This window comes from Thamnophis elegans, chromosome 4 (assembly GCF_009769535.1).
Source record: "Thamnophis elegans isolate rThaEle1 chromosome 4, rThaEle1.pri, whole genome shotgun sequence".
NCBI lineage: Eukaryota > Metazoa > Chordata > Lepidosauria > Squamata > Colubridae > Thamnophis > Thamnophis elegans.
Window position 1 is genome coordinate 70,831,586 of NC_045544.1, and position 14,922 is coordinate 70,846,507.

The 14,922-nt window shown below is 40.7% G+C and overlaps 1 protein-coding gene across 6 annotated transcripts in view; it reads right to left on the bottom strand.

Annotated features, from left to right (window-relative positions):
* Positions 1-246: 246 nt before the first annotated feature.
* CEP170 (centrosomal protein 170) overlaps positions 247-14,922 on the bottom strand; it is an 89,679-nt gene continuing 75,003 nt past the window's right edge. For all 6 annotated transcript variants that reach the window (XM_032215208.1, XM_032215212.1, XM_032215211.1 and 3 more), the window contains 4 exons: positions 9,858-9,946; positions 5,223-5,316; positions 4,187-4,238; positions 247-2,400 (listed from right to left, as the gene is read on the bottom strand). In XM_032215208.1, coding sequence (XP_032071099.1) covers positions 2,114-2,400; positions 4,187-4,238; positions 5,223-5,316; positions 9,858-9,946 — 522 coding nt within the window. In that variant the 3' untranslated portion in view covers positions 247-2,113. The remainder of the gene's footprint in view (positions 2,401-4,186; positions 4,239-5,222; positions 5,317-9,857; positions 9,947-14,922) is intronic.

Genomic DNA, 14,922 nt, shown 5'->3' on the forward strand with positions numbered 1-14,922 from the left:
AATAGGAAATCATGTGTTTGCGTGCGGGCTGGAATGACTGTACATACAGTGATTTTAGATTCTCTTTGTGAAGACCTAATACAATAAAAGTACTATGTTATTCTTTACACCAAGATAAGACAAAGTTCAGTAAAATTATTCTCAAGCAAATTTTTTTAAAAAAATTTTTTCTTCATAATTACTGAACTCGATCCAAATCACAATATGTTCACACAGATAATCACACATTTCTATCAGATTATTGTATAAAGTTCCAGAAACACTTTATTTAAAAATGGAGCTGTAAATGCTTGTAACATCATACATAATAAGTGTAACAAAAATAAATAAGGAGTATGCATCCATACAAATAAGAAAATTGTAAATGCAAATATTACAGAACACAAAATGTGTAAATGTCTGAAAAAGAATACACAAAAAGAATTGTGTTAAAGAGTCAAAATCTTTAATTTTTCTATAACTATTTCCTAGTTTCTGATACTTGTATGTTTGTGGTTCTCCCAAGCACTGAAAAGAGGAAGGAATGATGATGGCCAAAATATCACTATTCTCAATATATGTATTTTCATCATATATCAGTTTAAACTGCTATGGTATCTGTAAACAATTGTTTCCCAACCTCTGAGTGGGATACAGAGTTTGACAAGAGGCAGATTTTAAATTTTCAAACAAACAAACAAGTAAAGTAATCCAATATACAACAGGATTATTGGGTTCTTTATATCACTACAAAAAAGTTTTTTGTATATTTACTTGGCCAAGCTTTGCAATGACTTCCAAAATCCTGTACAGTTTCAAAATCCTGTACAGGAAAGGAGTATTTTTAAACAACTGACACATATGATTATTGCTGAAATATTAAAGACTGGTTCATAGAAGCTTCAAAGTTGTATTTTTAATTTTAGTATTTAGACTGATGGAAAAACACAAGAAATTTCCAGTTATTAATTGCATGTAACACACGTTTTTGAAATTACAGTGTTCTGGAAATACAAGATGGTTAATTTTTTTAAATTATTATTTCCAAATGTTAAAATTGGGATAGTTTTAAAGATAAATAGGCTTATATGTGATATTTTAATAGATTTGCTGTTAAGCAGTATAAGCAAAAGGTCTATGTTAGCATTTTTTTCCAGAAATTCTTATAAACATATTAGACAGATTTGCTAGAGATTCTACAGGAAAACATTTATAATTTGTATGCCTGGAGTCAATCTAATGATTAGATTTTCACTACCCTATCTCCAAACTTTGGAAGAAAGTTTCACAAGTCATGATGAATGAATTTTGTGTCTGATCTTAGTAACAAAGCATTAAAAAAGAATTTCAAGCAGTAGACACACACAGCAATATATTTAAATCAGTTTTGTAGTTCCAAACATTTGAACAGAAATCATATAACATTTAATTTCATTAACATCAAAAAGACATATTGAATAGGATCCTCAAGTGTCAAATGGATCGTCCTAGAAAGTTGACTTACCCCACTCTCAAAGTGGTATTTTGTTTTAAAAAAGGACAATTTTGATCATTTTCCAAAGTACAGTATAGCGTAATTAGTTCCTACTGATATGTTCATTCGCCACTCTCAGCAAATTCTTAGTGCAAACATAATATTTGAGCCCTGTAAACCTTTAAGCAATCTCCAGGATACAATAATTAATTATTCTGAAGTCTGCTTTTCCTTATATTGTGATATCATTAAAATGTAATGTCCTAATTAGCTCCCTTTATTCAGAATCAAGCATAAGTGATCATGTTATACACATATGTCAAGAAGCTTAATTAAGATCACCTTTTCATAGGAGACTCAGAATTTTGAAATGAAGGATGGTTGGCTGGTTGAAGTCTACTTAAACAAAATAAACTATGGAGGAAAAGATTCAAAGCAAGTGTTTGTGAAACTCGCAAAATGATCATAAACTGTGCATCTTCATTGGTACCAATGTTTACCTCAATGAGTCAAATGGTTTGTGACATCCAAAATATCACAAAGTAGTTGGTAATAACAAAGCAACAACAGTTTTACCAACCTTGTTTTACTGTTTAGAGGATGGTAAGACTCTTAATGAATTTTGCACATTCAATACTAAAAGTACTGATCACATTCATGTCATTTACACAAAGTTGGATCTTCTTCTTCTCCATCTGGATTGAACCTATTGAAATGTATGCTGAAATCATGCTCGGATTCAACAGTTCCAAGTTCACGTGAAGTAGAGGCAGTGGCTGGCCGTACAGCCCTTGCTTCCGGCAGACAGTTGGGATGTATCTGAGGATGGGCACTTTGAGAACCAGGAGTGGATTTCTGCCTAGGATGAGCTGCTTGGACAGGACCAGCAAATCCCAAATTGCTTAAAGCATCCAAAGTTCCATCAGGGTCAATCATTGAATTAATCACTAACAAACAGAAAAAAAACCAGGAAAGAAATCAGTTTGACTGCTGGTTAACAGCGTTAAAATTAATATAATATTACTCAGTCTTTTAATTTCCTTTCCATCTCATTTCTTCTTGAAAATGTTAAAAACATTGGGGGCAACACAATATATCCAGGACCATTAACTTCAATAGTTCAAGACAAGACAAAATTTATTAACCAATAACCAAGGAATATTGTATATGTATATGGTCTTTTCATATCAGTGTTGGAACATCACTACAGTCAATAAGCAAGAATCTTCCAGAATACCCAAAGACATATTGGTCTGCAGATACAACTAGCACGTTGTTTTTTTCTTTTTATTAGACTCAATGATCATTTTTAGAAAATAGAAATGATGGATGGCTACAGTCCAGCAGTTGTTTGGAAGTATTCACTGAACAGAAATAAAAGAGAGGGTAGGAAGCATACTGGATAGTCACAGTGTATTCTAACCAGTTTGACTCCCCCCCACCCGCCTCCCTATGTTCACCTCAGCATTAATTTTGAGAATTGGCAAACCCTTTCTCTCTAGGCAGAGAGATGAATCATTCTCAATTGTCCTACTGGCTCAAAAAGGTTCGTATCATTATCTCAAGTCCTCTGTTCAAATCAGTATCTTGGTCATAGCAGTAACAAAAATAATATTAAAATGGCAGAGATACCATAATAATCAACACTTTGAAATGAAGGGCTAAGAGTTAAGTTTAACAATACAAAACTGTAAAACGTTATAATATTGAAACCTCTGCTCAGAAAATAGCACAGGTTTCCACAGTGGTATTCCATGTGTTTACAAGCTGTTTATATATATGCAATACATGCTAAAAAAAAAAAAAAGGTGAGGTGCATGCGTGCCACAGATGGCATGTGGAGCTCTCTCTGTGGGTACGCGAGCTGTTGCCCCAGCTTAGTTCCACTGCACATGTGCGTGCGCCTTCTGCTGGCCAACTGATTTTTGGGTGTGGGAGATGCACATGCATGCGTGTGTGTGTGTGTGTCATGGATGCATTCATGGGGGGCAGGAGGGAGTGTGGGGAACACCCCATGGGCCCCATTTTTGGCTCCAAGAGGCTTCAGGGAGGCCTATTAGGCAGAAAATGGGGCACGAAGGGGTCGCACACATGCACCAGGGGGGGTTTCGGGGGCATCATGCGCACATGGGTGTGGACACGTGTGCACTGTCATGCCCGCGCCCTGCTTTCGGCATGCAAGGACAAAAAGGTCATCACTGGTATAGATTATATGTATGGTTCTGGGACATGAAGAAAATAATAAATAAAATTGCTAAGAATAACTATTAATTATTTTGTTTGCAAATTCTACTTATAAAAAAAACAATGGAAAATCTAGCTTGATTGACCTCCTCAGAACTCTTAATAGATTAAAGTCATTTAGATTTTAGGTTCAGATTCTCCACCAAGCTATGGCAGCCCTCTCTGAACCTATTGTTAGTATTTTTTGTCCTTTAAATAGGATATAGCTGAAATCTAATTTTCCTTATGCTCTGGTTCCTCTTCAGATCAGATAAATCTTTCGTCTTAAATCCATAGACCAAGTCATGATTTCCAGGGTACAAATTTATAAAGCGAAAAAGTCTAGGAAACAGGTAATATCCTACAGAAGCGTATTCCCTATACTTTCCAACCCATAATTTAGGAAACAGCCTTGAAACCCAAATCCTATTCTATATCTTCTATAAATGTTACATGTTTATTTTTCTGCAAACCACAATTCTAGAAATTGTTGGATGAAATATTAAATACCTTGCAGTTGTTTCTCCACTCTTTTCAATTCTTGCAATATTGATGAGATTTCCTGCAGGAGCAAATACGTCGCTTTTACTAAGGTTCAAGGATGGAATACGAAATAGCAATCCCAATAGCTATTTTTTTCTAGTTTAAAGGTGACCTTTCCTAATTACGACTGATCTAACTGAATGGAACACACAACATTTAGTTTTATAAAGCCAAGCTGGTGTTTGATTTGACAAAATGATAAGCAGTGGTGGTTTTCAAAGATACAAGCTTGGGTGCTCCTTCAGTCTCTGCTTTGACCTAGGCTTCCCCAAACCACGAAGCAGATTATTTGTTCTGACAAAACCCCCTTTTTATTAATTTACTGTGAATTCTGCTCATTCATATCCAGCAAAGTCTTTCAAGGGTGAATTTACAGTCACAGACCTTATCTGGCTTGGAGAGCTGTCAGGCCAATATCTTCAAAACTTGGCAAGGAGTTTCGGAGAGTCATGAACCAAATAAACAAACTACATTGTCTCCTGCAAACTCCACTCCCCTTTCGCTCCTCTTTTATTCCCTTTGGAAAGGGCCATTCACCGTCTACCTGTGACCTTACTCCCAAGTCGACCCTTGTTCCTTAGCTGTTTCCTTTATCTGGCAACTCTGTGAATGCGCACATTCACAGGCTTCAGATGTTCATCTGCCTCACTGATGTCTGACTCTGAAGACAGTTGATAACTGTCAGACAGCCCTGGCCCCATCTCTGCCCCTGATGCAGAGTCCTCATCAGAGCCTTCCCCAGACTCTAGGACTGGCCCATGTTCCTCTCCAACCTCCTCACTGTCCAAATCTGCTGCCAGCTCTGCTGGCCACTGGTGGGCCACAACAGTCCCTTCAGTGTTAGGTAAAATTCTGGTACACAATAATGTCAATATTTTGAGACCGAGTTTAAGTTTGCACTGGCTTTTATAATAGCTGAACAATCATATTTTTAAAGGGGATTTATTTTTTAATGACAAAATGTCTCACTTCTATTTATTTAAATCTGTTATTTTAATCATACCATGCTTGATGTTTTCACAATTGGGATATCACTTTCAGCTCGCAGTTTTTTTTCAATGTCTTCCCAATTCCGGTCTTTGTCTTTGAATAATATTCTGTAGCCAAGAAGCACAAAAAAGTGATGTGTTTTATTATTTATTCAATTTATTTCCTGCCTTATTCAGTGTTCAAAACACCAAACAAAGTAAAGTAATAAATTACAACTACTAATAAAATTAACTAGTAAAAGCTTGAAAAAAGTAATGTACTTTACCAATTTTATGAATGCCAAGAGAGTAAGCAGCAACCCCTTAGGGAATGCAACCCCTAGCTTGGAAGCAGGAGAAAGCTCTCTTCCAAGTGGCAGTAAAATGAGCTTCTGGTAGCGGACACAATTTAAAAAGATCATCTCCTGCAGCTTTTAATGACTGGGCAGGTTCATAATGGGAAAGCAGATTCAAAGCTCTTTAGGTCTTTAAAGATTAATGGCAACATCTTACATTATGCCTGAAGAGCAACTGGGAATGAGTATAGATCTTTCAGTGCAGGGATTATGTGATCCCTTATTTTAGTTAAATGCTACATTTTGTACCAACTGCAATGTCTGGATATTATTCAACAGTAACTCTACATAGACCACAATGCAGTAGCCAAGATGGAATGTAATACTTCCATGGCTATGAGTTTCCAAATCTCATTGGTTCAGGAAGGAGGAAGTAAAAAAATGTGCTCTAGGCCATAACTATTAATTGTGAATCCAATGATATCTGAAGTGTATTTCCAGACTGTGGACCTATGCTAAATAGATTCGGTGTCCTTGTTATAAAAAGAGCACCTTTGACAAACACCTCTAATATTGAGGCTGAGCATTGGTCATAATCCTGGGAGAATCAAAACAGATACTGATCAATAAGACCAAACAGTCTGCGAGCCATACTTTGTGCCAAACCAAAGTGTTGAAGTGTAGTGAGATAAAACTCCAGCTGATAAGACAATGCTATTGAATGAGAATTAGGGTGCACATGAAACAGAAGCTCTAATTGTGATATTTTGTTAGAACATAAAGGGGTTTACTGTGCCCCTTCTGGTCCTTCTGAGTCTCACAGCAGCATAAAGTACCATAGTTAATCGTGATATCCTTTTTGAGTATCTAGAATTGAGCTTTGCAACCACTGTCCTTCAGGGATTCTACTTCTTCCACAGTGGTTGGTTTCAGTTGGTGTTAAAAGGAAAGAGAGTTAGCAATAGCAATAGCAGTTAGACTTATATACCGCTTTATAGGGCTTTCAGCCCTCTCTAAGCAGTTTACAGAATCAGCATATTGCCCCCAACAACAATCCGGGTCCTCATTTTACCCACCTCGGAAGGATGGAAGGCTGAGTCAACCCTGAGCCGGTGAGATTTGAACAGCCGAACTGCAGTCAGCTAAAGTAGCCTGCAGTGCTGCATTTAACCACTGCGCCACCTCGGCTCTTGCCACCACTTGAGTTGATCAAGTGGTCCCCTATACATGGAGGGACAAGGGATTCTTTTGTCTCCCCTTATTATTTAATAACTATATGAAGTTTCTGGGAGAAATCATGCATTATAATACTGCATAATATCCATATGCTAAATGATATGGCCATCTCAACCTAAGCTGATAATATTGTAAAAGTCTTGGTACCTAGACTATGTAGAATGATGAAATCAATCATGAAACGGGCTGAAGCTGAACCCAATTAATACGGAGTGCTGCTTATGTGGCAAGACTCTTTTTATCTCCACCTATACCTCTTGATCAAGCAGCACTACCTCTAGAATGAGCAGATTTGCAACTTGGGGTTCCTTTTGCATCCATGGCTTCTCCTAGATATGCAGGTGGAATCTATAGCCATGGAGGCAATTTGCTTACCATCTGCAATTTTTCCCTTGCATCTACATCTGCACCTCTTTTTCCTAGCCTTCTCAATATCTACCCATCTAAAAGATGGGTGCAATTTACCTTGAGGTATATCACTACCCAAAGGTAAACCTCTTGATGGCATGCTGAGGTTTAGCTGAGCTGCCTCAATAGGCCTCCTACACTTCAGTAATAGGGCACAGGTATGCACAGCCCTTGATGCTGACTGAAGCAAAGGGGCTGCATATTCCATTCCAACAATTAGAAGCCACAGGCCACATCCTTGGGTTACTAAAATGGTTTTCAACTTGTGTTTGTTTTTTCTTTCCAATTTCATGTATGTACATGTTTTATCCTCAGTGTATTAAAACTGGGAGAATTTTGCAGGGCTGGTGTCCTAGTTTTGCAACAGTCTCCTCAAAAAAGCTTTCTTGGCATTCATTCCAATATGTTTTAAATATCTGCAGATCTTTTCATTTTCCAATTTTTGTCTTTATCTCAAAAATAAAATAAAAATAGGAGAGGAAAACTAAGATAAAGAACAAGAGGCACACAGGATGTTATTGAAAGGTTTTTGGAAGTAGCTTGATTTTCACCGATTTTCTAAAAGCTACTGGGTGAGTGGTTTGTGCTTTTTTATTCTTATGATATAATATATCTGTCCCTGTAATATATTTGAAAGGCAAAGTAAAATTTCCTTCTCTTGGAGCTGTTAGAGAAAAATTGCCATTCCATTGACTAACAGCAGTCTCTGAATATCTGCTTATTTTCAGAAGTCCAGGTATTTGTGCTAATATGTACATGCATATTAATGCAATAAACCAATGTTTTCTTCCAAACCTCAAAATATTTCAACTTACAGACACATTTCCTCAGATGAAAGCTAATTTGCTGAAAACATACCCTCTTCTACAAGTTAATGAATTAAATTAAATTCTACATTAAATGTTTTTAAATGGTTACAACTCCAAGTATATAAACTTCATGTAAGCCAAAACGATTATACCTATTTTACCATTCGGTATCAAATATTTCTATTATGGCAGGCATTGTAAGTCTGCAACATGTAACCAAACAGAAGTTTTGATTTCTGGTTTGGAGGGAACTTGAAAATATCAAGAAGGTTTTGTATAATTTGAAAGAAGCTCTATTCTGGCACATGGATTATTCCTAATCTCTATTTATCAGATAGTATTATGTCTAAACAGAGTCAGTGTCTAATAGTTAAATCACTGAATAGGTTAGTTATTGCCACTACTTTACATGTAGTTAGTTATTAGACTTAAAGTGCAACTCTAGACTTTCATTTCCCATGTCAACTAGACAACAGTTAAAAAATGTTGTTTCAGAGATGAACAGTTTTACATTGATGTTTCTGTGAAGAACAAATCAAAGTATATGACTACTTAGATTTAGTCATATCTAAGGGCTTACCTCTGTAGGCTGCATTTGACTGACAAGCTAATGCTCTAATTCCTTGATTGTTGTGACTTTCCTAGAAAGTTGTGTGGTATACAAGTTTAATTTTACCCATGTAGTTGTATAGGAAGAATGAATATATGGGGAAAGTAGCTATTCCATTGTTTCTAGAAAATATTGCTAATTCTCTTAATACCTGCATATTCAGGAAAAATCTGCAGAATTGCAGGAATTCTATATTTTCATGCTTATTTATCTATGAAATTTATGAACTGCCCCAATATGTTATGACTCTGGACAACTGACAAAATACAATGGTAAACGTATCATAAACATACAAAAATAATTAAAGGTTCAGGAAAACCAACAATCATTTTAAATTATACCCAAGGATCAAACAAGGTTCATTACTGATTCTAATTTACATGCTAGGAATAATCAAGCCCTGTGTGCTCATAATTAGCAATTTGCCTTGAATTGTTATTTATATGCAATGGCCAACAATAGTTACCATTCTCAGTTTTTAATGACTGCATACTAAGAATAAAAATAAGTAATATTAAAAAATCTTAGAATAGATAGCATATTATAAAACAGAAAAACATTTACAGAATGAAAGCTTTTAAATAACATTCAAATACAACAATATTCTAACTCTTCTACGTCATATAGCAATAGCAATAGCAGTTAGACTTATATACCGCTTCATAGAGCTTTCAGCCCTCTCTAAGCGGTTTACAGAGTCAGCATATCGCCCCCACAATCTGGGTCCTCATTTTACCCACCTCGGAAGGATGGAAGGCTGAGTCAACCCTGAGCCGGTGAGATTTGAACTGCTGAACTGCTGATCTAGCAGTCCCTGTAATATCTGTTATATCAGATATAATTATCTGATGCATGGATAAAATACAGAAATTGGATGGATTCTTAATTCTTATCTAAATGAAATCTATTCAGATTCAGAATGAACTAAAACTAACTTATATTTTCTTGGTCTTATTCCCACATCAATAATATGAACATTTCATAACTCTCCTATCTTTTAGGGTCATATAATTGACTGAATTAATGTATTTTGAAAGAGTAACAATTTTTCTATTTTTAGGAAAAAATATTTTTATTCAGATAAATTCCTGTGTAGAAAGATAAATATACAAGTTACAATAGAATATTATTATGAAGAAATAGTCATGACATGTGCGTAGAAAAAGAAGTGTTATTCTAGAAATATTTTTATCAGTATATCAAGTCATGCAATATATTCTACAGCTCTTTCAAAGGATTTGCACTGCCATAGTAAATATAAGAATTTTAATAGTTTTTGAAAGAATATTTTGGATAAAGAAAATAGAGTACCTTATTTTACCAGCTGTTTTATCTATAGATTGCCGAATCTTCCGAGAAAACTGGAAGACTGAGGACAACAGCAAGGTATCTCCCATAACCTGAAAAGTTTAGAAAATCGATGTAATAAAGACTATTCTTACAAAAAGCAAAACCAAGTATCCTAATTCACTTTTCCACATCATGCTCAAAGTCATTTTTGTCATATAATTTTACTTAGATGGGATGTGAGACCAAGATGATCTCTGACTTAGATAAGCATTAAATTGAGGCCCAAAATATATCTTTTAAACCTTTTCCCACTCTATGAATTAATGCAGAAATAGAAAGATAATCCTTTAAACAGTCCAGTTCTTATACAGGCCTATTTAACTCAGAATGCCACATTGAACATGCTATAAACTGCTTCTGAGGTATTCAAATATTAGCTGTTGGATCAATCCCACAACAATTATTTGAAGGAGGAATGGAATGTTCTGGAATTCTCTGGAATGTTTGCAGAATGCAAAATATATTTGATCTTGCATATGCCTAATGTAAAATAACTTCAACCTAACTACACTCAAATAGCAAAGAGTTTCATTATTATTTTATATATTTCTTGCTAATATTGTGTTATATTAGTTTGTAAAGTTTGGGGATGGAAAACTTACAAGTCAAGAAAATGTAATTATAATTTAAGAAGGAATCTATTCTACAGAAATAAACATCCTTAATTAAGCATTAAAGAACCCAGTGGCTCTAAATATGGAAGAACTGTACAGGTAGTCCTTGACTTAAAACTATTTGTTTAGTGACCATTCAAAGTTACAACAGCACTGGAAAAATGATTTATGACTGTTTTCCACACTTACGACAATTGCAGCACCCCTGTGGTCAGGTGTTCAAAATTTGAATGCTTGGCAACTGGTTCATATTTATGACCATTGCTGTGTCCCAAGATCATGTGATCACTTCTTGCGACCTTTTGGCAAACAAAGTCGATGGAGAAGCTAGCTTCACTTAACAACCATGTTACTAACTTAACAACTGCAGTGATTCACTTAACGACTGTGGTAAAGAAGGTTATAAAATTGGGCAAAACTCATTTAACAACTATCCTGCTTGGCAATAGAAATTTTGGGCTCAATTGTGGTTGTAACTTGAGGATCACCCGCATTCTCTTATGTGATCAACAACCAGCGCAATGTAAAATGTAGAACTTCTACTTTCTACCCTTTGTTTGTTAACCCATACCTCCTGCCCCCAATCAAAAGTAAAGCTGCCTATGGAACAAGAAAAGCATTGAGATGCAAAATGGAATTTTCTTATCTGATGTCCTGCCTAAAAATGACAGTTCACTCTATGTGGTTTTAGCACTGAAAGCTGAAAATGACCGTTGTCTTACCTGAACGGTCCTTCTATGGGTGCTGCGAAGGGACTCCAATCATGGGTTAACTTAGCCCTCTAGCCTTGAGACTGAGTATGCAAATTTCAAAGTCACGCCTCCTCTGACTGGATTTCCGTTTCCCTTCAGTTTCTCGTACGAAGTCCACTGAAGGAACAATATGTCAATTGTCAATCAAGCCGCAGGCCATCCGGCACTACCTAGTCGAGTCCAGTCAGAAATAAGAAAGTCAGAGTCACGATCAAAATGGAGCCCTGACCAGCCGAAACTGCGGGCGGGTTTGGATTCCCTTCGCAGCACCCATAGAAGGACCGTTCAGGTAAGACAACGGTCATTCTCCTGTGTGCTGCTCCGGGAATCCAATCATGGGATATGCCAAAGCAATTAAGTCCCAGGGCGGGAGCTAGGCTGGTCAGGCTCCTCCGCAGACGGAAGGACCCTTTGCAACACTCTCCGCCCAAAGGACGCCTCAGCCGAGGCAAAGACATCAATCTTGTAGCGGCGAATAAAAGGTGAGGGCGACGCCCAGGTGGCCGCCCTGCAAATCTCTTCTACAGACGCTTGCGTCGCCCAGGCCGCTGTGGTGGCCGCCTTGGAACCGGTCTGGAGTGGGTGTCATATGCCAACGCAATGCAAGCTTTCAACCATCGGCCGATGGTGTGGGAGGACACCTTCTGTCCCATTGAAGACGGCTGGAAGGAGACGAACGGCTGGAAGGAGACGAACAGAGCCTCTGATCTTCGGAACGACGCAGTGCGTTTCACATAGCGACGAAGAGCCCTGCGAACATCCAGATGGTGCCACTGGCGTTCCTGCGGATGAGACGGGTGAGGACAAAAGTCCGGCAGGACAAGTTCCTGAGTCCTGTGAAACAACGAGTTTATCTTCGGAAGAAAGGTCGGATCCAAACGAAGCACCACCTTGTTCGGGTGGAAGATGCAAAGATCCGCACGAACAGAAAGGGCTGCTAGCTCTGACACCCTCCTGGCCGATGTTATGGCCACCAGAAAAGCCGTCTTGAGCGTCACTAATCGGTGGCTGATGGAATGGAGAGGTTCAAAGAGGGCAGCTGTTAAGGCCCTGAGAACCAAGGTCAAATCCCATGTGGGATAACGGTGTACCGTCGGCGGTCGTAAGTTGGAAGCACCCTTAAGGAAGGTCCGAACCCGTGAGTGCTGAGATAAGGAGCGGCCTTGGCCACCCCCGACCACCGTCGACAAGGCTGTGACCTGACGGTGAAGCGTGTTTGGCGCCAACCCTTTGTTGAGGCCGGACTGCAAGAAATCCAGAACTTGGGGCACCGAGGCCTTGATGGGATCGACCCCGGTGCGCCGGCACCACCGACAGAAGGCCTGCCAGGTAGCCTCGTAAATACGGGTAGTTGACGGGCGACGGGCCGCTTGAATGGTAGAAATGACTTCATCCAAATAGTGAAGGGCCGCTAGCATCGCCCGCTCACGTGCCACACGGCTAACTGCAACAGCTGAGGGCTCGGGTGCAGGAGAGCCCCTTGGTTGAGCTGAATTCGGTCGTCCGGAATCCTCCAAGGACGCGAAACGGACAGATGGACGAGGTCTGCGTACCAGGGACGTCTGGGCCACATCGGAGCGACCAGCAGTACTTCCGCCTGTTCCGCCAAGATCTTCTGAATGACCGACGGAAGGATCGGGAGAGGAGGAAAGGCATAAAGAAGGCCGGCCGGCCACCGACTGCGTAGAGCGTCTACTCCCTCCGCCCCCGGAGTCTGGTATCGGGAGTAAAACTGGGGAAGCTGCGCGTTGTGCGGGTGAGCAAACAGATCCACCTCGGGTAGGCCGAAGCGGCGAGAGAGTTCCTGGAAGAGAATGGGGTGGAGCTGCCACTCCCCCTGATCCACAGTCGCTCTGCTCAGCCAGTCCGCCTGAGTGTTGGCTTCGCCCGAGATGTGCTCCGCCCGAATCGATGAGAGTCTGGGCTCCGCCCAATGGAACAACCTTTCCGCTTCCAGCATCAGAGCTCTGGACTGTGTTCCCCCTTGGCGGTTGATGTGGGCCTTGGAGGCCACATTGTCGGTCAAAATTAACACATGGCAATGAGATACAATGTCCCAAAACTCCAGGAGAGCTAGACGGATGGCCCGCAACTCCAGCCAGTTTATGCTGTTCGTCAGCTCCTGATCTGACCAGCGACCTTGGGCCACTCTGTCCAGGGCATGGGCCCCCCATCCAAATAAACTGGCGTCCGTTATAACTTGAATGCGGTCCGGCTCCTTGAATGGACATCCCCGGAGGAGCCTGGACGACATCCACCAATGCAGAGACCACCTGGCCTTGCCCGGAAGCTGCACCTTGATGTGGGAATGACTGGTATGCGCTCTCTGGAAGGGCAGCAGAAACCACTGGAGAGGGCGCGCATGGAACCTGGCCCAGGGCACCACACCGATGCAGGAGATCATCTTTCCTAGCAGTTTGGACAGCGACAGCAGTGGTACTCGCCGTTGAGATAGCACATGATGCGCCAGATGGTATATGCTCTGCCTCCTTTCCGGGGACAGGAAAACCTCGCACGACATCGAGTTGATGGTGGTTCCCAGATGAAGGAGGGACGTGGTTGGACGCAGATGGCTCTTGGGCAGGTTGAGGACAAACCCATGGTTTCGCAATGAGTCCATCGTGACCTGTAGGTCTCGGAGAGCCTGATCTCGAGAGGGCGACAACACCAACACGTCGTCTAAATAACAATTGATGCGTATTGGAATTGAGCGAAGGGAAGCTGCCAACACTGCCAGAAGTTTGGTGAACGTGTGCGGGGCCGAGGAGAGGCCGAATGGCAAGGCCCGGTATTGATAATGGCGGCCGTTGAAGTGAAACCGCAGGAACTTCCGATGTGCCGGATGAATGGGCACATGGAGGTACGCTTCTTTGATGTCTATAGAAGTCATCATGTCGCCTTGGCGGATGGAAGCCAATATGCTCTTTAGAGACTGCATTTTGAATTTTTGGTATTTGATATGCTGATTGAGCTGTTTCAAATCTAGGATTGCCCTCCATCCCCCGGAGTTCTTTGGTACCAGGAACAAGATGGAATAAAACCCTAGGCCTTCCTGCCCCTTGAGTACTTGTTCTATGGCCCTGATGGTGAGAAGATGGAATATCTCGGCGTCCATAAGGCGCCGTTTCGACGGGCACCTGGGCACAGGGCACCTGATGAACCTCCTCGGGGGGATGGATAGAAATTCTAGAGTGAGACCCAAGCTCACCACTTGAAGGGCCCAGGCGTCTGATGTGAGCTCCGCCCATTGGTGGGCGAAGGCCAAGAGACGTCCTCCTATGGCCCCTACCTCCTGCGAGTCAGCGGTATCTACGAAAGGAACGGTTGCCCGCTCCTCGGGAGGACCGTCTACTCTGCGCCTGACCCTGCTGCGCCCCCTGTCTCTGGCCCCAGCTCGGTCCTGGCCACGGGAGAGAGGCCACATTGGAAACCACGGCTCGGGATGCAAATTTTGCCGCGCTAAGGGTGGCATCTGCAGAATACTCTAGGGCCGCTATCAGCTTGGTGACATCCTGATGGAGGCGCAGTTCCTCTGGGTCCAGCCTTTCCTGTAGTTGTCTCAGCCAAACTAAGGAAGTCCTATTAAAGAAGGAAGCTGCAGTAGCGGAACGCAAGGCCCACGCTGCTGCCTGATGAGTTTTACGAATGACCGATTCGGCC